Source organism: Telopea speciosissima, chromosome 1 (genome assembly GCF_018873765.1).
Source record: "Telopea speciosissima isolate NSW1024214 ecotype Mountain lineage chromosome 1, Tspe_v1, whole genome shotgun sequence".
NCBI lineage: Eukaryota > Viridiplantae > Streptophyta > Magnoliopsida > Proteales > Proteaceae > Telopea > Telopea speciosissima.
In genome coordinates, this window is record NC_057916.1 from 46,724,379 (window position 1) to 46,748,033 (window position 23,655).

The 23,655-nt window shown below is 42.0% G+C and overlaps 1 protein-coding gene across 1 annotated transcript; it reads right to left on the reverse strand.

The window, feature by feature from the left end:
- Positions 1 to 14,122: 14,122 nt before the first annotated feature.
- On the reverse strand, positions 14,123 to 15,166 carry LOC122650427. The gene is made up of 2 exons (XM_043843845.1): positions 14,867 to 15,166; positions 14,123 to 14,596 (listed from the first exon to the last, which is right to left on the reverse strand). The coding sequence occupies exons 1-2, from the start codon at positions 15,164 to 15,166 to the stop codon at positions 14,123 to 14,125; spliced, it is 774 nt and encodes a 257-aa protein (XP_043699780.1).
- Between the last annotated feature and the right edge of the window lie 8,489 nt (positions 15,167 to 23,655).

A 23,655-nucleotide genomic window follows, 5' to 3' on the forward strand; every position in this document is an offset into this window, starting at 1 on the left:
TGAGCTTACATTGGATATGAACTCATGTTGATTAAAGATGCTATTCTATAACCATTGGTATTTAATTTTTCCTGTAATGGATTTGTTTATGTGCTTATACATTTCATGTATGGTTATGATTTTATACGTTCCCGTTATCCCTCTATTTTAAAATAAATGTGATATGAGAAACCCTGATCGGTGGGATTCCCATGGCCTTCCTTAGTTGGTGAGTGTAGAAATCCTTATCGATCTGTTCTTGTAGATGCTAGTAGGATAATACTTAGCTAGGTTGATGAGATTGTCTATATCCATCTCACATGTGATAGGTAGAGAATAGGGTCAATGGTACGTGTACTGTGATAGTAGGCATTAATCCATAATACCATAATTCCCTCCGAAATTAAGGGTATACACTTGACTTGAGTGTATGTCAGGCGATAGGAATGGGCATGACACTCAGGTGGCTAAATCACATTGAAAGTCTACGTGATGGACATAATAGTCCACTCAACAAAAATATAAATGATAAACTTTGATAGGCTAAATGATGAACTTTGATAGGCTAAGTCCTGAGCATAGGGGTTGATAAGTTCCAATTCATGTCTTATAAGATAGAGGGAAGCTTAAGGTATGATTAACCATTGATTGCTTTTTACCTCAATTTTCAATGGTTGTTGATCGTACTAATCTTTAATTTTTGTACATCATGTAGATCTAACATTATGGCGACCCAAATCAACTATGTTAACCTCATCAAAGACCATATTTTGACCAGCCCAAATTATGTTGACTGGAGGAGGAACATCAAGTTACTCCTAGTTTGAAGGTTGAATGTCAATCCTTGAGCAAGATGAACCTGAGTTCCCCAACACCAAGGATCTGGAAGCCAAAGTAGCCTATGAGTTATTCCGCCAGAATAACTCTAAGGCCAAACTCCTCGTATTGAATTCTATGGAAAAGACCATCACTGATTCTGTCAAGGATTTGTACCTGACAAAGGATATGATGGGGGAGTTGAAGGAGATGTATGGGAGAGAGGAAAGACATGCCCATCATCGACTGGTGAAACTTCTCCATAGCACAAAAATGATCCAAGGAATTTCACCAAAAAAAAATGACCCAAAGAACTCCAGTTATAGCTCATGTGATGAAAATGTGAAACTTGTTCCAAGATCTGGAGAACCTAGGGACATCTTTTAAGCTAAAATTTAAGATGAATGCTATCTTCTACTTTCTGCCTTAGGATATCTATGGATCTTTTATTGTTAATTATAACATGAATAAAATTTCTGTCGAACTTCTTGAGCTGAGAAACATGTTGCCAAGAGGTAGAGGCTGCATCTAAGAAGCAGAAAGTGGAGGTCTTGACCATAGAGGATAAATCTTCTTCCTCTAAGCCTAAGGGTAAGAAGCAGAAGAATAAGATTGATAAGGGTTACAGCCCCTAAGGTCGAGTCAAAGGGAACTCAAAAGAACAAGAAGAAGGGAACTTGTTTTTGCTTCTATTGCAAGAAGGATGAGCATTGGAAGAGGGAATGCCGACCTTTTCTGGCATCTCAAAAGAAGAAGCCGGAAGAAGGTATTTCTAAAACCTTAGTCCTTTATGAGTTTAATTTGTCAGAGGAACCTACTAATTCTTGTTTGGTGGACTTTGGGTCCACTGCCCATATTTGCAACACATTGCAGGGGTTCAAGATGACAAGAAGGTTGAGTACTAACAAAATTCTTCTATGAATGGGTATAGGAGCTGAGGCCGTTACTGAGGCCATTGGAGATTTTATTTTGTATTTTAATAAAGTTACTTTAGCTTTTAGAGGTTGTTTTTATGTCCCCTCTTTTAGGAGGAACATTGTTTCTATTAGTAAGCTAGTTTTGGATGGTTACACTTTTCAATTTGGTGTTAAGTTAACTATTCGGTTTAATAATTCTTTTATTACTGCTGGCTTACAAGATAACGGATTAAATCTCTTGAAACCGGTATTTGATGTGAATGAAATCTGTAATACATCTGTAAAAAAAAAATAAATCGGCTCAAGATAATTCAATGTATCTTTGGCACTTAAGGTTAGGTCATATTAGAGTAGAAAGGATAAATAGGTTGGTAAAGGATGGTCCTTTGGATTCTCTGAAGGTAGAACTTTATGCAACTTGTGAGTCATGTCTACAAGGAAAGATGACCAAGAAACCCTTCTCTAACAAGGAAAGAAGAACAGAAGTTTTATTAGAATTGATAAACTCTGATGTATGTGGATCCATTAATGTTCAAGTGAGGTAAGGTTACGAATACTTCATAACTTTTACTGATGATTACTCTCATTATGGATACATATATTTAATGCACCGCAAATAAAAAATTTTGATAAATTTAAAGAGTTTCGAGTAGAGGTTGAAAAATAGTTGGGTAATTGCATCAAATGCCTCCGATCTGATCGAGGATGAGAGTATTTATCAGATGAGTTTAGGGACTATCTAAAAGAACCTGGGATAGCATCTCCGTTGATGGCCCCAGGGACACCTTTACAAAATGGAATCTCAGAAAGGAGGAACCGAACCTTATTGGACATGGTTCGGTCCATGTTGAGTTATTCGAAATTACCATTGAGTATTTGGGGTTTTGCACTAGAAACTGCAATCTATATTCTGAATAGGGTACCAATAAAATCTGTACCCAAAACACCTTTTAAATTGTGGTATGGGTGCAAGCCCAGTCTCCAGCATACTAAGGTGTGGGGTTGCATAGCACACGTACAAAAGCAACAGATGATTAAGTTGGAATCTTGTACGGATAGAAGATATTTCCTAGGATACCCTAAGACTACTATAGGTTACTATTTCTATGACCCTGTGAATCAGAAGGTCTCAGTTAGTAAGCATGCGACGTTTTTGGAGGATGACATGATTTTACTGAGATCAGATCCAATGGTCATAAAGGAAATATCTAATGACCAGGTTCCCTCTACACCCACATAAATTTCAGTTGACGTACCCACTGAGGAGCAACAACCTCTAGAGCCTAGACGGAGTGGGAGGTCTATCCGACCACCAACTCATTTGAATCTCCTCTTAGAGGAAGATCAGAAGTTGGAAGAATTCCACATGGTGTCTGATTGTTCAGACATGGATCCTTATACTTATGTTAAGGATCTAAAGGATGTTGACTTTGAAAAATGGCAGGAAACAATGTGGAGTGAAATAGATTCCATGCATTCTAACCATGTCTGGACTCTTGAGGATCTGCCACAAGGGTTAAAACCTATTGGCTGTAAATGGATCTACAAGAGGAAGAGAGGTATAGATAGAAAAGTGAAACATTTCAAGGCAATACTGGTTGCAAAAGGATACACTCAGAAGGAGGGTATCGACTATAATGAAACCTTCTCACCGGTTGCGATGATTAAATCCATTCGGATTTTATTATCGATAGCTGCATATCACGTTCCTTAATGGATATCTTAATGAGGACACATACATGGATCAACAAGAGGGTTATGCTTCCCCTGGGGAAGAAAACAAGGTATACAGGTTGTTGAGGTCCATTTATAGGCTAAAATAGGCTTCTAAAAGCTGGAACATCCATTTTGATCAAACTCTCAAGGATTTTGAGTTTGAACAAAATACTGATGAACCATGCGTGTATAAGAAAATCAGTGGGGGTGCCATTTATTTCCTTGTTCTATATGTGGATGATATACTGCTCATTGGGAATGATGTGGAGCTACTTTCATCTGTAAAGATATGATTATCCAAAACATTCTCAATGAAAGATCTAGGCAAAGCCAGCTACATTCTAGGAATTAAGCTTGTGAGAGATCGTAAGAATGAGATGTTGGGGTTATCACAATCCACCTACATTGACAAAGTGCTGCACAAGTTCAACATGTGCCTCTCAGACATGGAATCAGTCTTTCCAAGTCATAATGTGCTCAAACTCCTGAGGATGTTGAGGCTATGAAGAGAGTTCCTTATGCTTTAGCAGTAAGAAGTCTAATGTATGCCATGATATATACTAGGCAAGATATTTGTCATGCTGCAGGGATTGTGAGTCGATATCAATCCAATCTTGGACAAGAACATTCAGCTGTCAAGGGGATCCTCAAGTATCTAAGTAGGACCAAGGATTACTTCCTTGTTTATGGTTGTGACCAGTTGTCAGTAGTTGGATACACCGATTTGGATTTTCAAATTAAAAAGGATAATAGAAAGTCCATGTCTGTGATGGTATTTATTGTTGGTGGTGGTGCAGTGATTGGAGGAGTGCCAAACAGAAGTCAACGATTGATTCCACGATAGAAGCTGAGTAGTTGGCAGCTAGTGAAGCAGCCAAGGAAGGTGTTTAGCTCAAGAAATTCTTGACTAACTTAGGGGTGGTGCCTGAGCTAGTGAAGCAACCCATACCATTGTTATGTAACAATAGCGGAGCTATAACACAAGCAAAAGAACCAAGAGCTCATCAAAGGAATAAGCATGTGGAGTAGAAGTATCACTTGATTCATTAGATCATTCAGCATGTTGACATAGACATAGATAAGGTTGACACTGCACATAATGTATTTGACCCTATGACTAAAGGCTTAACTCCTGGTGTTTTTGAGAAGCATGTTAGGAATATGGGCATAAGGTTCATTGGAAATTGGCACTGATGTAAAAACTCTTTTGATTAATGGATTTAATTTTGATTAGCATGATTAGTTCTTGATCTCATTTATTTGTCGATAGGTATATTTACCTAAAATTGTTCACCACTAGGGACAAGATTGGATATCCTGTCTAATATGGTGGTCGCACTGTGTGTGTTTAGGGATGTTTTTTTTCCAAGACACAAGTATGAGTATACATACGGTGTGTACATTGGACTGGATCACTTGAGAATTTCACATATGGTGTACTGCCAGTTTATAAAAAAATAAAATTCTCTTAAGTAGTTCACGATTGGTCCCTTGACTTGAGGGGTCCTTATCGTTGCATTCATATGCTATGGGTTTTGGTGTACCAATGGTTGATGTCTCCCTGACTATATATTGACGCACTAGATTCATAATATCTGACTGTATTTGAAAGAGATTCCTAACAAGGAATCCATAGTCCATACTTTGGGAGTATGTTGAGGAGAGTATTCTATACAGGATTGGACAGAAACCCGGGTTCGGTAGCATTTTCTAAATGGTTTAAAATGCTTTTAGATATATATTTATAAAATCATTATCTATTTTCTCGAATCTTTTGTTTGAAAATGTGTTTTTCCTCGATCCAATCAAGGTAATAGAATCTCTCGTATGATATATCAGTTCATTGAGGATTGACAGTTTCAACATATACCTTATATTGAACCATGCAACATTGTTTTTGTGGGGGACTAATGTGTGTTTTAACTACTTACTTTGGTTGTTGGTTGTTACACTCCACTTGGAATCTTCTTTGTTGGACACTCTAGAAGCTGAGTAGAATCCCATTGCGATCCTACCCCTTTTCTTTTGGTTACATTCATTTGCGCAACACAGTTGATCATGATTTTCTTTTCGTGATCCCCATGTAAGATTGGATCTTACAGTAGGATGGAGGAGATTGTTAGAAAAGGAAAGATATTGAGTCAATATTGGATATTGGACTCAATATTGAATTCCTCTAGCAATAGGGATCTTTCCTTGGCTGGAAAGATATGTGGGCTAGGTGATTGAGTCCTGTTAGGAAACTCAATATTCCTTGCCCATGGGTTCTACTAATTTTAGGGGTGAGAGGGCAAATAATATAAAACATATAAGATTTCCAAAAATCATAAGTGACTCTCACTCTTTTGAAAAAAACGTGGAACACCCTCCCCTAGAAACCATCCTCTTCCTCTCTTTCTCTTGGTGTTTGATCTTGGAGATAGTCTAGGGTTTTGAGAACCCTGGAGTGTGGAGGAGTTGGCTTGATCGTGTAGGAATATAAAGCTGTGCATGGTGTGTAGAACAACTGCAAAAGGGCTACATTCGATTGGAGGTTTTGCGTTTGTGAAACTCAAGGTAACAATTGATCCCTCTTATTGTACTAGTTTATTAAATGACACCTCCAATCGATGGATTTGATCCTGTATCGCTTCCATGGATTGCTCATTGGTTTCTTACATAATCTATTTGACAAGGTCACCACCATCTATAGAATTTTATTAAGTGGTTTTGGATTTTATCATAGGTTTGGTGATGATGGTGAGGGTTCAACAATTTCTAGAGAGAAGAGAGAGAGAAACATCAAGATTTGGGAAGGAAGATGGAAGAAGGCAGAATTTCTAAACCCACTCCTTGTTATGAAAGGGTAAAAGTATATTTTCAAATCCACTCTCAAAGCCACATCATCACTTAATGTTGGATGCCTAACGGACGACTAGTTTAGGATGGTTTTGGAAGTCATGGGGTGTACCCGTTCATTTTTTGAAACCTTGGGTCGATTTATATTTAAGGTAAAGTATAGAGGGAGTACACATACTTTTCCCTTTATTTTTTTTGGGTAGGAACTCGTAATAGGTTCAATTTCAATGAATAGTGTTGTAATAGAAAACTGACTTTCCACAGATACGAGCTGCACTCTGAGAGATACTTGTGAAAGACAAAGGAAAAGACACAGTGAGAAGGTCAGAGCTGTGTCTGGCAAAGACTCTCCGATGCTTAAGTCAGCTTTCTTGCAACTGAGGAGAATAGTAGAGCAATATCACCAGAGTGTAAAGTGAAAATTATATCATAGCTTGCCCTCCGAGGGGGTCCTATTTATATTGGTTGTTTGGTAGCTTAAATTGAAGAGGAGGATCTCTGATGCGTGTTCTGCTTGAATTAGTAGTTTCCTTTTAGGAGTAGGAATCATTGTTGAACAGTTTGTTTGAGGCAAGCTTCTATATTTTGTAGATCCGATGGGATTATTCCCTTAATGGTGAACTGGAAACATGGGTCTTGGTTTCCAAATTGGAGAGTATCTCCTTGTTTTGGGTTTTAGTTCATAGAAGGTTTCTATATCAAGAAAGTAATGCGCATTGGATTATGCTTTCTATTTTCGTGTCTCCATGTTTCTCATCATGAGTAGTGGGAGTATTTTATCCATAACAGAGCATACAAGCTGAGGGAGTAGTTTGCCTATGCGATACGAGCTATGAAATCCATGAATTGACTTAAGATCATCCCCGTTTAGGAGGGTATTGTGGTACTTGCATCTTGGGGTATGCGTGAAGCTTACATTTTATGTTGTTGTGATGTTTTAAATATTGCGTGTTCTCGACTTTCACGCTATTATTTCTGCACACTTCCATCGTGCAACCGAAGGGGTGATGACACGTTGGAAGAAATCCCTTAAATCCTGAAAAGTTATAGTCACGCCATATATGGAAGGGCGTCTGGACCATTTGATTGTAGCTATTTCACAAGGTTACTTGGGTGCAGGTTTCATTTCTACTTCTTCATCTTCTATGTTGCTTTGCTTTATCTCATTCTTTCACTGAAGGTTTGAAGTTCCGGCCCTCAGTGGTGGTGAAGCTTAATCCATTCCTGGTGTTCCCTTTGTCCTTATATTAATTAGTAAGTTTTCATTCTTTTCTTAAAATGTCTGGCTCCATCGACTCAACATCAAGAAAGGGTATAGATGAGGGCTCCATTGGCCAAGTCTAGGGTATGGCTGTTGATTCAGAATCGAGGACAATTGTATCTTCCTCGAATTCTTCCAACAGCAGCTCTGCCACCCTAGCGGTTGATAACCTCCGACCGACCTTAGGGAGGAAAGTATTAGTGAAGCATTATTCAGTGGGTCACCAGAGTGGGGTCCCCTTCATTATAGGGTTTCCCAAGTTGTCTATTGCTGCCAAGTCCTTCGCAACCTATAACATCTTTAGTTATGTTAGTGCTGAATCTCTTCAAGTCTTGAGGGAGGTACATTCAATTCCTCCGAGTATTAGCCTTAGGAAGCTAGGGTCTAAGGAAAATGTTTGTATAGCTAGGCCTGGGAAATTCTGTCTGGATGAGCACATGTTTGAGGCAGGACTTAGGTTCCTTGTTTAGCATATAGTTGATGGGATATAGAGGAGTTTTGGGGTGCTTCCTGCTCAAATTGCTCCCAATGGGTGGAGGTTTATTATGGGCTTTGCTGCCCTCTTTTCCAAGTTAGGGAGACGCACTACTCCTGAGGTTTCTCGCACCTTTTGTTGTTAGTCGTGGTTGGCATTATTTCTCTGGGCATCCAGGATTGAAGACGAAGGTTCTAACAAACTCACCTTACTTCAACCGCAACTTGAAAGATAAGTTCTTCTTCGCTCGGACTGACCAATTCTATGCTAGGTTAAAGTTGTTGGATGTCGAGACTTTAGTTGCAAATGCCAGATATTTTCTCAATAAGAAGGCATTAGAATCCGTTAGAATCATCTTAAATGGTAAGATGTTTGACTTACAGGACCTCAGTGATGAGCATGTTCTCAGGAGTTTGAATTTGATCCAAGATGGGGTTGATCGGGTGGAGCCCTTAGTTGCCTTAACTTTTTTTCTATTTTTTATTTTGTTGCATATTTCTTGACTCGTATTCTATTTTCTTTAGTGAGGGTGAATCCAGATAGGTTTGAGGTGAGTTTGAAGAAGAGGAATGATGTAACGACTACTCCGATCTCCGCCAATGTCCAGATCATTAGGTCGACATCCAATGAGGGAGGCTCTAAAAAGAAATGGAAATTCTTTCCGGAATCTAATTCTGGGTCGACCCCTAGCTCCATGGATAAGGGTAAAGGAATCATTGTTCCTGTGAGCAAGAAGAATTCTTTTGGCGTTCCTCCTCCTCCTCCTAATAAGCTTGGTCCCGTCACCATAAAGGGAGGAAGTAAGGGTTCTAATGAGGAATCGAGGAGATAACTTATGTTCCTCCTGAACCTGCCTTCATCGCGAGGAGGCCCCGTTTATTTCCATAAGGATACAACCTCCTTGGAAAAGAGTTTATTTGTCCTTCCTGTAGATCTCCATACAGATCAGTCGGCTCTGGAGTCTACGGATGTTGATCGTTGGCTCGTGTATAGGTGTCATTTTCGTACGAATGCTATGCATGTCTGGGAGCTCAGGGACAAGCAGCTCATTGCCCGGGCCCATCAGACTTTTTTGTTTGGTAAATTCTGACCCCATTCTTTCATTGTTTCTTTCTATTTAATCTTTGCTAACTGACACTCATTTTGTCAAGCTATCGTCCATGGTTCTGGGCTCTTGACCGTTTGGATTATCGTGGATCGTTGCAACTTTTTCATGGCTGAGAACAAGAATCTTTCAGCTCTATTTGATGACTTGGTGACACAGGGGTCATCGGCATTGGAGCAGCTCCAAGAGTTTGGGAAGAATCTAATGGCTGGGAAAAATCATCTTGAAGAGGAGGTGCGAGTTCTTTCCCAAGAAAAAGTGGCCGTTGAGGGCAACCTGACTTTTGTTGAGGAGTAGGTGAAGAAAGTCAGGACAAACCTTGATCTAATAGAGGCTTCTAAGGCTTCAATAGTTTCTTCTGCGGTGGCTAAAGTTAAAGTCGATAAGGGGAAACTGTTCGAAGAGGTAGTTGTAGCCTTCAAAGCTTCCCAAGAGAATATTGACGAGCTGGAGGAGGCACGCTTAGGTGCTTATGTTGATTACATTAAGAAAGGAGTATTGGAAGTGCTCCAGTTGTGTCCCCATGTCAAACTCGAGAAATTAAATAAGTTACCTTGTGAGGCCATAAATAGAGTAAAATCTGCACTGAAGTCTCCTAACGTCTCTCCTTTGAAGGACCTTACAGATCTTGTAGTTTCTCCCCCAAAGGATCCTAGTAAGCCTAGCATTGTATCTCCTTCCTCGGACCCAAACTAAAAGAATCTTGTATCCCACTCTCTCTCCCTTTTTCTTTTTTTTCTGTAACATCCCCAGTGTGGGTTTTTTCTCATAGTAATATATAAGTTTTTTTAGTTGTTGGAGCCTTTATATTTTCTCAAACATTTTGCCAAGTTTCTCAGCGTATACTTCCCTAGGAGGGGTTTATATTCCTTCATTTAGATTATTCAACCTTCTACGGTTGAAGGTATAATTTTCTTCTTTAGATGAGGTTTTGGACTTCTTACCTAGCTTGGGTCATCGTATGCCTAATGTCATGGAAGAAAACTACTTACTTAGAAGGAATTTATGACTTCTTGCCTACCTTAGGTTGTTTTATACCTAAGGTCGTGGACACAAACCTCTTCCTTAGAAGGAACTCATGACATTTTGCCTACCTAAGGTTGTGGGCGAAAACTTCTTCCTTAGAAAGAATTCATGACTTCTTGCCTACCTTAGGTCATCGTGAGCCTAAGTTCGTGGGCAAAAACTTTTTCCTTGGAAGAAATTCATGACTTCTTGCCTACCTTAGGTCATCGTGAACCTAAGGTCATGGGCGCAAACCTTTTCCTTAGAAGGAACTCATGATTTCTAGCCTACCTTAGGTCCTCATGAGCCTAAGGTCGTGGGTACAAACTTCTTCCTTAGAATGAATTCATGACTTCTTGCCTATCTTAGGTTGTTGTGAGCATAAGGTCTTATGGAAAAAACTTCTTACTTAGAAAGAACTCATGACTTCTTGCCCACCTTAAGTCATTGTGAGGCTAAGGTTGTGGGAACAAACCTCTTCGTTGGAAGGAACTCATGATTTCTTGCCTACGTTAGGTCATCGTGAGCCTAGGGTTATGGGCACAAACTTATTCCTTAGAAGGAATTCATGACTTCTTGCCTACCTTAGGTCGTTGTGAGCCTAAGGTCGAGGCAAAAATTTCTTCCTTAGAAGGAACTCATGACTACTTGCCTACTTTAGATCGTCGTGAGCCTAAGGTCATGGGTGAAAACTTCTTCCTTAGAAGGAACTCATGACTTCTTTCCTACCTTACATTGTCGTGAGCCGGTCATAGGCAAAACTTCTTCTTTAGAAGGAACTCATGGATTCTTGCCAACCTTAGGTTGTTGTGAGCCTAAGGTATAAGGTCCTGGGTGCAAACCTCTTCCTTAAAAGGAACTCATGACTTCTTGCCACGCCCCTATCCCTAGCTTACGCCATAAGCACAGTCAAGAGGGTGATTAGGATGGCACCTGTCACCCCAATACCTACCAGGATCAACAACACAGTGTCCTAGCGCGTGGTCACCATCCAAGAGCCTACCCAAATAAATACAATTGAGCAAAAGGAATAAATATTCCAATCATTGTCAGAGTTTCAAAGAGCGGAAGCATTAATTACATAAGCAGTTACAATATTTTCAGCTGTCTAAGTTGTAATAAAATAGTTACTACTGACATCAGCTGACCATGACATAACTACTCAAAAGTATAATAAGTTATTACAGAAAATGTTTATAACAGGCACACTGCCCCAAAAGAATCAAAAGGGTGGGGGCAATGCCCTAACAACATCAGTGCCCAAAAGCACAATCATCATAGGGGCAACCATCGCCATGTTCCTCTGACACGTACTCCGGCTCCTCTGTACCAATACAATCATACTCCGTCGACTATGCATCTAGGCCGGCCAAGTATCCATCACCTGCATCAAAGTCTAAAAGTTGTGTACATAGTGGGGTTAGCTCCACTGAGCCAGTGAGGGGAAAGAGGAGTGCACATACACATAATCACACATAGTCCATGATGCATGAGATGTTAAATATATATTTCCACCTATCAAACAATCTAAGTCATGGCATATGCTACTGTGATAACTCGAGAGACACTGAGGGTCACTTATCCTATCGCCCCAGTGAAACCTCAATTATCACAAGGGACCTGCGCCGGTAGAAGCCATCATGACCACCCAGTGGTAGACCCCATATAATCGTTACTACCCCTGACCTGGCCTCTCCCACCTCCACAGACATCAGGTACTCCGACTATCCAACACATAAACCCTTGTTGGCAAGGGTCATAGCATGAGGGAGTATAATTCCTAATCACATTTATACTCATGCATTTCTATCATCCTGAGAGGTATTCCAGGTGCATCAACGTCCCATTCCATCTAACACCCGAGTACCAGCACGACACGGCGCATACAGACCAGGATGGCAAGTAATAAAGTAACAAGAACTTCGAGATTCTGGCACTGACATACCTGACACCGAAATACTAATACAAGAAGGTAAAACATGATAACCACATCACATCAGTTCACATCCAACATGGTTTTATATGTTAATGCAACATGGCAAGAATGAATGAAAACACATAAACCATTATATATATCCCATACAATTGTATCTATATATGTATGTGTCAAACCCAAACATCACCCAAAGCCCACTCATAGTTTGTTTGATTTCTGTTTGGTGAGGTTTCCCCTATTACACGTACTCCCATATAGGTTCCAAAGTCTGAGGATGCATGAAAGTAGTATTAGAAGCATATAGGTGGGTCCCACAAAGGGTCCCAATAGGTTAAATGAAGTTTGGGCCAAGACAGCAGGAGCAGATGAAGGAACGGAGTCAGACAGATGAGTTTGCTCGTAACTCCGCCCAGGCCATGCCCAGAAAATGTATGGAACAGACTCACGGGCAGATGCGGATCATGGATCCGTTTGTGCGTCCATCAAAAACCTGAGACACACTCGAGAGCAGTCTAAGAAATCTGGGTTTCGGGCGGATTCATCTAGGTGGGTCCACTTGTAACTCCGCCCAGAGGAACAGCCAAGTTAGGCTGAACGGACTAACAGACGGATACACGACAGTGAGTTCGATCATTCGTCCACTGCCCTTCCTTTGAAAAGCTACGAAGATCATCACCTCATGTCCTTCATTCATGGATCCTTAGGGGTCCTGGGGTTGGGGAGGTGAGCTCAGACCTTCGTTGGAGGTCCAATACAGTTGGCCCGTCAAGAGGGCAAAGGGATTCAAGGGATTTAGGTTCATCCCCAAGGTTTTTCATAAACCAAGATAGGTTTAAATGCTTGAACAACATAAGGGTCATCCAAAGCCATGGAGGCATTAAGGTGAAAGAGATTTGAGCTTCAAGGAGCATTAACTAGGTATTATTGAGCTCCCAAGAGAAATCCAAAACTTGGAATCGATCCCAAGGGGATTCCCAAAGTTTAAAATGGGAAAAGAGAGGGAGGAAGATGAAGATGCCTACCTCAAGGATGGATCAATCAGTGTCTTCCACCTCCACAGCCTCTCAAAACCCCTTCAAGTTTTCCTCCACCAAGGCCTTCAATGCTCTAAGTCTCCAATGTTTTGGGTAGGTAGAGAAGTAAATGAGACTTAAGAGCTAAGTCTTGGTTTTAAGACTAATCTCCCACTTAAGGTCTGTTTGGATTTAGGCTTTTTAGGTTAAAACCCATTAAAGAGGTTTACCTAGCCATTGGGTCCACCAAATGGTTAACCCATAAGTTAAGGAGACCAAGGATGAGGCCAACCTCGTCCAAAAGGCTAAGGCAGAGCGCCCGAGGCACAGGGTGTGGGTCCCACACAAGGAAAACACACAAAGGCCCGAGACAGCACGGGCGGACTAACGGGTGGATTCAGTACTGGTGAGTCCGCTCAGTCGTCCGTTGCTACTATAAGGGCAGAAAGAAAAAGGAAAGTGGTTGGGCTTTGGCCCACACTTCAAGGTCAACTGGGGAACAGTACAGTAACATCTAACAAGGTCAGTACCTTATCGCTCGATCGTCAAGACGTGTCCTTCGTGATCCCAAATAGTTTTCCGATCGCGATACTGAGCTCATCGCCAAAGGAGGTGTCTAGCTACGGGGACACAGGGAATGCCTTCCTGTACTCTTCGCTTCGCGGACTCATGCTAGGAGGGTGGTCGAGGAAATCATCATCGATAAACCTTCCCCACTACCGGTTAAGGAACCTCTCCTCCATAGGCAGGCCCGTGGACTAGTCAATGATCTTATGGCTAGGTTTGACCACAAGTGAAAATAACTCGCCAGCATACACGGTGGCAGAATCTACGCGTCACACGAGAGAAAAATAATTATTAATAGGGATTCTGGGCGCGGGTGTAACATCCTCCCCACCTTACAAAAATTTCATCCTTGAAATTATCGTACCTTGTAGGAATCCAAGGGAAAGGTACTTTGTTTGCATTTCCACCTCAGCTTCCCAAGAGGCTTCTTCTTCCGTGTGGTTGCACCACTTCACCTTCACATAATAGATAGGTCTATTTCAGAGATTTACCACCTAGCTGCCCAAGATCTTTTCAGGTTGTTCCTTATATGACATATCTGCTGCCAGCTTTGGTGGTTCCTGTGATAGAACATGACTAGGATCATACACATACTTCCGTAATATAGACACATAAAAGACGTCGTGTACGCCATCCAAAGATGGTGGAAGCACCAACCGATAAGCCACTGGTCCAACCTTTGCTAGAATCTCATAAGGCCCAATATATCTCGAGCTTAGCTTGCCCTTCCTGCTGAACCGCATTACGCCTTTAGTAGGCAACACCTTGAGAAATACCTTGTCACCGATAAGGAACTCCAGATCCTTCTGCCTTTGGTCTGCATATCCCTTTTGTCTAGACTGGGTAGCTTTAATCCTCTCATGGATTAAATCCACCTTCTCACAAGTTGCTTGGATTAATTCCGGCCCAAGGATATGCCACTCACCTACTTCATCCCAATTCAATGGAGTTCGGCACTTCTTCCCATACTATGCTTCAAAGGGTGCCATTCCAATAGTAGCTTGGTAACTATTGTTATAGGCAAACTCAATAAGCGAGATGTGCTCATCCCAGTTGCCTTGCATATCAATGGCACAAGCCCGAATCATGTCTTCCAATGTTTGTATTGTCCTTTTTGACTGACCGTCGGTCTGTGGATGGAAGGCAGTGCTAAAGCTCAAAAGGGTACCCATACCTCTCTGAAACCTGCCCCAAAATTTAGACGTAAATTTGGGGTCTCGATCCAAAATAATACTAACTGGGAATCCATGCAGGCGAACCATGTTATCAATGTACAAGCGGGCTAGCTTATCCATAGAATAAGTGACCTTGATTGGTATGAAATGAGCTGTCTTCGTCAACCTATCCACAATAACCCATAAAGCATCAACACCCCTAGGTGTACGGGGTAATCCTATGACGAAGTCCATGGTGACATGCTCCCATTTCCATTCTGGCATGGGCAATGACTGTAACAGGCCATGGGGCCATTGTCTATCTGCTTTCACTTGCTGACAGGTGAGGCATCTGGCCACAAATTCTGCTACATCCCTTTTCATTCCACTCCACCAGTAATGTCCTTTCAGGTCCTTGTACATTTTAGTACTACCCGGGTAAAGTGAGTAGGGAGATTCATGTGCTTCTGATAGCACTTCTTTTCTTAGCTGATGGTCCTTAGGAACACATAGACGACCTCTAAACATAAGAACGTTAATGTAAAATCCAGATCTCACTGCTTGTCACCCTGGATAGCTTCAATAATCTCCTGAAAGCGTTCATCTGAAGCTTAAGCTTCTTGAATCTTCTCAACCAAAGTTGATTGCACCGATAAAGCTGCTAGGGATAGTGTGACACCCTCGACTAATAATTCCAAATCCATCCTTCTAGCTACTTTTACAAGTTCCTTACTGACAGCTAAGGATGCGATGGACAAGGTCTAAGATTTCCGACTGAGAGCGTCCGCTACCACATTTACCTTCCCAGGGTGGTAATGGATGGTGCAATCCTTCATGAGTTCCAACCAGTGCCTCTATCTCATATTGAGCTCTTTCTGGGTAAAGAAATATTTAAGGCTCTTATGGTCACTGTAGATCTCACTCTTCTCCCCGTACAGATAGTGTCTCCATATCTATAGGGCAAACACCACAACCGCCAACTCTAGATCATGAGTTGGGTAATTCCTCTCATATTCCTTAAACTGGCGAGAAGCGTAGGCTACCACTTTATCACCTTGCATCAGAACACAGCCGAGGCCCATCTTCGATGCATCACAATAGACTACCATCCCTCTAGTACCATTTGGAATGGTAAGTACCGGAGTCGAGATCAGTCGTTGCTTCAGGTCCTGGAAATTCTTTTCACATTCGTCTGACCACTTGAACTTCACTCCCTTTCGGGTCAGCCGAGTCATAGGAGCAGAGAGTTTTTGAAAAGTTCTTGATGAATCTCCTATAATAGCTGGCCAGACCAAGGAAACTGCAAATATCTGCTACATTCTTAGGTGTCTCTGAGTCAACTACTGACTATACCTTGCTGGGGTCAACTTCAATACCCTTCGCAAATACCAAATGACCTAGAAAAGCCACTTGTTGTAACCAGAATTCGCACTTGCTAAACTTAGCATATAACTGCTTTTCTCTCAAGCACTGTAACACAAAGAGAAGGTGATTAGCATGCTCTTCTTTGTTCTTGGAGTAGACCAGGATGTTGTCAATAAATACAATGACGTACTTATCCAGCACATCGTGAAATACCCTGTTCATCAACTCCATGAAAGTTGCCAGGGCATTGGTCAGCCCAAAGGACATAACCAGAAACTCATAGTGTCCATATCGCGATCTGAACGCGGTTTGCTAATGTCACTACCTCTGATCTTTAGCTGATAATACGCTAAGCGAAGATCAATCTTAGAGAATACCTTAGCACCTTCCAATTGGTCGAACAAATCATCGATCCTAGGCAACGGGTACCGATTCTTGATTGTAAGCTTGTTGACTTCATGGTAGTCAATGCACAGACGCATACTACTGTCTTTCTTCTTCACAAACAAAATAGGTGCGCCCCACGGGAAAACACTTGGCCTGATAAAACCTTTCTTCAGTAGGTCATTAAGTTGTTCCTGGAGTTCTTTTAGTTTTGATGGGGCCACCTTGTAGGGAGCCTTAGACACTGGAGCGGCATCGGGTATCAGGTCAATCATAAATTCCGTTTCCCAATCCGGAGGTAGCCATGTGAGGTCTTCAGGAAAGACATCAGGAAACTCTCTTACCACACTTATCTCTTCCATAGGTGTAACCTTGGCTTTAGTATCCATTACAGAGGCTAAATAACATTGGCAACCCCTGGCTAAGAGCTTCTGAACTTGGAGAGCCGATATGATTGGGTTCTTGGGCTTCTTACTTTTGTTACCCTTAAACACGAATTCATTATCCTCTCTTGTCCAAAAGAGTATCTTTCTCTCTGCACAGATCAGGCTAGCTCCATGTGTAGATAACCAATCCATTCCCAGGATCAGATCAAAGTCTTTCATATCTAGGATGATCAAATTGGCCTCAAGCCCGTGGTCGCTTACTCGAACAGGGCAAGAGTGGAAGGATCGGTCAGGCTCAACTTTGCTTCCTGTCGGTGTACTATCCATCAACTTTTGCTCCAATTGGGTTGGTTCAATTGGCAACGTTTTGGCAAAAGAGGGGGATATAAAGGAGTGTGACGCTCCCGTATCAAATAACACATAAGCAGGTAAGGAGTACATAGAAATCATGCTTGACAAACACCGAATAGCCAAACATGATAAACTCAACATATAAGAATTTGATTAAAGTGGTTGAGTATGATACTTGTAATGACACCGGGGTCAGATTGGGCTTCCTCATGAGTAACAGAATAAACTCGCCCCTAAGTCTTGCTTGTTGGAGAAGGTACAAGCGGGCGAACAACATTCTTTGCCAAGGGTGCCTTAGAAATCGCAACTGGCCATGAACCCGGTTGTCGTGGTTGTGGACCATCCTTGTCCATGTGGCCAGTCTCCTTGCAGTTGTAACAGATAAGGGTCTGAGCCCCATAATGAGAAGCAGGTATAGCTTTAGGCACTTGAGCCGAATCAGGTCTACGAGACTGAATTGGGGCCGCATTAATGTAAGGCCCTCTCTTCTGGAATTTGCTAGGTCCCCTAGAGTCATGAGATGGCATTGGCCTCTTGCCTGCCTGTATAGCCCGATAATTCTCCCTCTACTAATCTTTTATCAGCTTGGCAGCTTCAACCACTTCTGCATAGGTGGGGTACTTGTGTAACACCACCGAAGTGCTCAGACTGGCTCTAAGCCCTCTTTCGAACCTTCTTGCCTTCACGTCCTCAGTCTTCAAGTAAGTCAGAGCAAAATAGAAATGCTCCTCAAAGAGTTGTTGATATTCAAGGACCAACTTGGATCCCTAACTGAGGCTAATGAATTGAATTTCCTTCTTCTCACGAAAATTCCTTGGAAAGTAGTTCTCAAGAAAAGCTTCTTTAAATTGAGCCCAAGTTGCATTGGGATACTTGGCCCAAAAATTATCTTTTGAGGAATGCTACCATACATCTGCGTCACCTCAGAGTTGGAAGATAGCACATCGAATCTGCTCGAGATCACTACACGGTATTATCTCAAAGATCCTCTCGAGGTCCCGTATCTAGGTAGCCGGAAACATCGAGTCATGGATCAACTAATAAAAAGTAGGAGGATGGTGCTTTTAAAACCTCTCAGAAAGTTTGGAGGCATCAACCCATTCTGGTACCATGTTTCTGACCGATAAGGCAGCCGGAGGAGGGGGAGGTGGATCTTGGTTCGCTTGTGTTGCAGGGATTTCACTTGCAGCTGGCCCAAAAGGAGGAATGATGGGAGTGGGATTAGCCAGGGGATTCGGGCTTTTGCATGCTGGAGGTGGTACTCTTGGTCCTTTTTGCCCGACATTTTGAAGCTGAGCAGTCACATTTTGTATAAAAGCGCACTGCTCATATTGGGATTCCTGGTGTTCCCTCTGCATGTCACGCAGGATATTCCTTAAGAGCGCAGTGACATCTACATTAGTACTCACCAAGGCGGTGTAGGCAAACCTTCCTCGGAAACATCACTAACGTCATCCCTAGGAGGGGAACGATTTTAGTTGCGAGTATTGACCATGTTTTGGCACCTGATAAAATTAGATGCTTCACATGTTAGCACAAAGGAAGAGAGAAACAATAACTACAATATAGAGGAAGGGCATAAAAATGTACACAAGATGTGTGCCCCAACATACAAAACTAACTAGGGTCCTAAGAAGAAGGCTGAGCCAAAAATATAGGCCAATAGCCCTTCAGAACATGAGCGAATTCACGGATGGATCTATTCCTATGAGTCTGGTCGTGAGTCTGTTCGTAAAATTGGCTTGGGCAGACTTACGGGCGGATGCTGAACGTGAGTCCGCTCCTTCGTCCGTTTTCAGGGTGCCCAGAGGCTGAGAGGAATTGAATCGAATGGATTAACGGGCGGATCCTCGTATCATGGTTCCATTCATTCGTCCACTCAATACAGAAGATGAAAGGTTAGAGTTTTTGGGCTTAGCGGATTCACGGACAGATGCATGATTAGTGAGTCCGGTCGTGCGTCTGCTCGACAAATTTTAACAAAAAAGCAACCGCGCAAATTCAATTTTATATTTTTGGTTGGTTGGTTAGGAGCGGAGGAACAAAGCAAGGGTGCCCAAGCTTCGTCCGCCCCAATCTCTTTGCCCTAGAATCGTGGACTTTGGCTCCTTTACTCCTAATCTCTTTCTCCCAACCTCAAGGTATGTGATTCTCCAACTACTTTGGATTCTTTGGGTAGTTCTAGTTCTTCTCCTAGGGTTTTTATTCAAGTTTTTCTCCCCTTTCTCACATTGGGTTTGACTACTTGATGCATGTGGAGATACTATATTTTGTCCCTTTTTACTCTTGATTTGCTTGTGAACATGCTTAACCATGCACAGCCCCATCGATTAGGACTAGGGTTAACCAAACCCTTAACTAAACCGAAATCTCCTACTTGTTTTGGTGGTTTTTTTTTCTTTTTGGTAGAATATGGAGTATACTATCTATTCTCCCCACCTTACATGGGCTTGTTGTGAAATTTTTTTTTTTTTTTTGTGCAACTCTTGTTTAAGACTATTATCAATATCTTTATGGAGAATTGGAGAATTTCCCATCTTACTATTTGAGGTGGGATTATCTTTGACTTTAAATGTGTGAATATAATTTCCCTTCAATTCCTTTTACAGAGTTAATATTTGCATGGTTTGTTGTCCAATTTCCTATTACAATGTCAACCTCACAAAGTTCACTATGTATTTCCATATTTACTTTGTTCAAGAAGACTATTGGTCTTCAAGTTTTCTTATGTTTAATCTCCATGTTCATATTAAAATTTGGAGTGATTAGTCACTCACATTGTTTCCTTTATTTTATTTAAATGTGTGCAGGCTAAGTTAAGGGAAATGGCTCCTAAAACAAGAGGAAGTAGGGCTCCTGTAGTTGCAGCAGCACCAGCCCCAGTCCCAGCCCCTATGATGCCAATTTCTTTGTGTCTGCAGAGGCTGAGAACCTCTACACTCAAACACTGCAAGCACGAAAAATCAAGACAGGGAGAGATGCTATTGTGGAAGAGCTCGTGGCCTTCAAGGTAGGGCCAAGATTCGAGCATTTGGGGTGGTCCAATATGCTAGTTTTGCCCAAGCATTACTACCCCAAACTGATTGGGCACTTTTATGCCAACATGACCGTAGTACAAGAAAATATGGAGATGCTTCAAATCAACTCCTTTGTGAAGGGAGTCCACATTTCCTTCAATGAGGTAGAGTTGGGGGTAATCCTAGGGATCAGTTCTATGGGTGCTCGGGCATATCACCTGCCTACAAGAGATCCTTTGTCCTACATGTCTTTGGCAGAGTATGAACACCTGTATGAAGTCCTGACCAATGACAGGCACAAGAGCCGGGTGAATCTGACCAAGTTTGGTTATTCTCAGAGGATCCTGACCATAATAGTTAAGTCAAATCTGATGCCTATCAAAGGGCACAACACCGAGCCTTCCCTTATGTCTGCCACCTTAGGGTACTGCCTGTATTAGGGGAACCAGATAAGCCTTATGCCATCATCAAGCACATGGAACAAGTCTAGTTCAAATCCAGAATTGAGAAAACCCTTCCTTATGGGAGGCTTCTGACCCGCATCTTCCAATATTTTCAAGTTAACATAAATGATGAACCAACATGCAAAAGGTTTAAGGAACCTTTTGGGAAAAATTTCCTGGCCTGCATAAGGATCATAGTTGACACCTATAGTGATGGATAGTCAGTGGTCCCAGCAGGTGGTGGAGATGCAGGGACAGAGGCTAGTGAGGAGGATGAGGGAGAGGTTCCAGTGCAGTATGCTACTGGTGCCTCCAGTTCTGGAACTTCAGAGATGGTGCAGTCCTGAGTGCACTAGATCAAATGAACCTCAACCTGGCCAAGCTAAATTCAGATATGTTGGATGGTTTTGCAGGTGTCCACGGGCAGTTCCCTTCATACAACCATCACTTGGAGAGGATGGAGATGGACATCCATGACATCAATGCATATCTCTACTATGAGGGTGATGATGATGAAGAGGAGGAAGGTGGTGATGGTGGAATGAGGGATTAGACCCCGAGCCTAATGGAGTTTCTACTGAGTTTCTTCATTTCAGTTTCTTTTATGGAAAGTTGTGAACAATATTTTATTTGTCTTACCTTTTATTTTATCTTTTCTCTTCTTTTTTTTTTTTTTTGATCATGTAGTTATGGTTATACCAGCTGGAATTTTGGACTTTCTCTCTTTGGGTTTCTATATGGTTTGCTCGCCTCCTCGGGAGGTTTGAGTAATAAACAGCTGGAGGTGTATAGAACTTACATAAATATATATATTAACTCTTTAACTGTCATATTATCCCTACTATTTGCTATGTTTCCGGATTGCTCCCTAACTAGTCCTCTTCCTGTTTTCTGCTTACATTCCAATTATGCTTATTTAAAGCTTTTAATTTAGACCCTATTATGTAGAATAAATCAAGAGCTCTTGATGACCCATGACCAGTGCAGAGCATCATGCTCTGATACCACGCTATCACACCCCTATCCCTAGCTTACGCCATAAGCACAGTCAAGAGGGTGATTAGGATGACACCCGTTACCCCAATACCTACAAGGATCAACGACACAGCGTCCTGGCGCATGGTCACCATCCAAGAGCCCACCCAAATAAATACATTTGAGCAAAAGGAATAAATATTCCAATCATTGTCAGAGTTTCAAAGAGCAGAAGCATTAATTACATAAGCAGTCACAGTATGTTCCGCTGTCTAAGTGGTAATAAAATAGTTAATACTGACATTAGCTGACCATGACATAACTACTCAAAAGTATAATAAGTTATTATAGAAAATATTTATAACGAGCACACTGCCCCAAAAGATTCAAAAGGGTGGGGGCAATGCCCCAACAACGTCAGTGCCCAAAAGCACAATCATCACAGGGGGCAACCATCGCCGTGTTCCTCTAACACGTACTCTGGCTCCTTTGTACCAATACAATCATACTCCGCCGACTGTGCATCTAGGCCAGCCAAGTATCTATCACCTGCATCAAAGTCTAAAAGTTGTGTACATAAGGGGGTTAGCTCCACTGAACTAGTGAAGAGAAAGGGGAGTGCACATACACACAATCACACATAGTCCATGATGCATGAGATGTTAAACATATATTTTTCACCTATCAAACAATCTAAGGCATGGCATATGCTACTATGATAACTCAGGAGACACTGAGGGTCACTTATCCTATCGCTCCAGTGAAACCTCAATTATCACAAGGGACTTACGCCGGTAGAAGCCATCATGACCACCCAGTGGTAGACCCCATGTAGTCATTACTACCCCTGACCTGGCCTCTCCCACCTCCACAGACATCAGGTGTTCTGACTATCCAACACGTATACCCCGGTTGGCAAGGGTCATAGCATGAGGGAGTATAATTCCTAACCACATTTATACTACATGCATTTCTATTGTCCCGAGAGGTATTCCGGGTGCATCAATGTCTCATTCCATCTAGCACCTGAGTACCAGCATGGCACGGTACAGACAGACCAGGATGGCAAGTAATAAAGTAACAAGAACTTTGGGGTTCCAACACCGGCATACCCGGCATCAAAATACTAATACAACAAGGTAAAACATGATAACCACATCACATCAGTTCACATCCAACATGGTTTTATATGCTAATGCAACATAGCAAGAATGAATGAAAGCACATAAACCATTATATATATCCCATACAATTGTATTTGCATATGAATATGTCAAACCCAAACATCACCCAAAGCCCACCCATAGTTTGTTTAATTGTTGTTTGGTGAGGTTTGCCCTATTACACGTACTCCCGTATAGGTTCCAAAGTCTGAGGATGCATGAAAATAGTATTAGAAGTATATAGGTGCATCCCACAAAGGGTCCCAACAGGTTAAATGAAGTTTGGGCCAAGATAGTAGGAGCGGATGAAGGAATTGAGTCAGACAGGTGAGTCCGCCCGTAACTCCACCCAGGCTATGCCCAGAAAATGTATGGAACGGACTCACGGGCGGATACAAAATATGGATCCGTTCATGCATCCGTCCAAAACCTGAGACATACCCGAGAGCAGTCTGAGAAATTTGGGTTTTGGGCGGATTCATCTAGGTGGGTTCGCTCGTAACTCCGCCTAGAGGAATAGCTAGGTTAGGCTGAATAGACTAATGGACAGATACACGACAGTGAGTTCGATAGTTCGTCCACTGCCCTTCCTTTGAAAAGCTACGAAGAGCATCACCTCCAACCCTTCATTCATGGATCCTTAGGGGTCCTGGGGTTGGGGAGGTGAGCTCAGACCTTCGTTGGAGGTCCAATACAGATGGCCCATCAAGGGGGCAAAGGGATTCAAGGGATTTAGGTTCATCCCCAAGGTTTTTCTCAAACCAAGATAGGTGTAAATGCTTAAGTTGC

What these genes read in the sequence shown, in the direction of transcription:
- LOC122650427 (XM_043843845.1), bottom strand. Translation starts at nt 15,166, where the DNA reads ATGAAAAGGGATGTAGCAGAATTTGTGGCCAGATGCCTCACCTGTCAG. An exon ending in TTCGCCTGCATGGATTCCCA is followed by an intron (nt 14,597 to 14,866) that starts GTTAGTATTATT and finishes TTTGAAGCATAG; the next exon opens with TATGGGAAGAAGTGCCGAAC.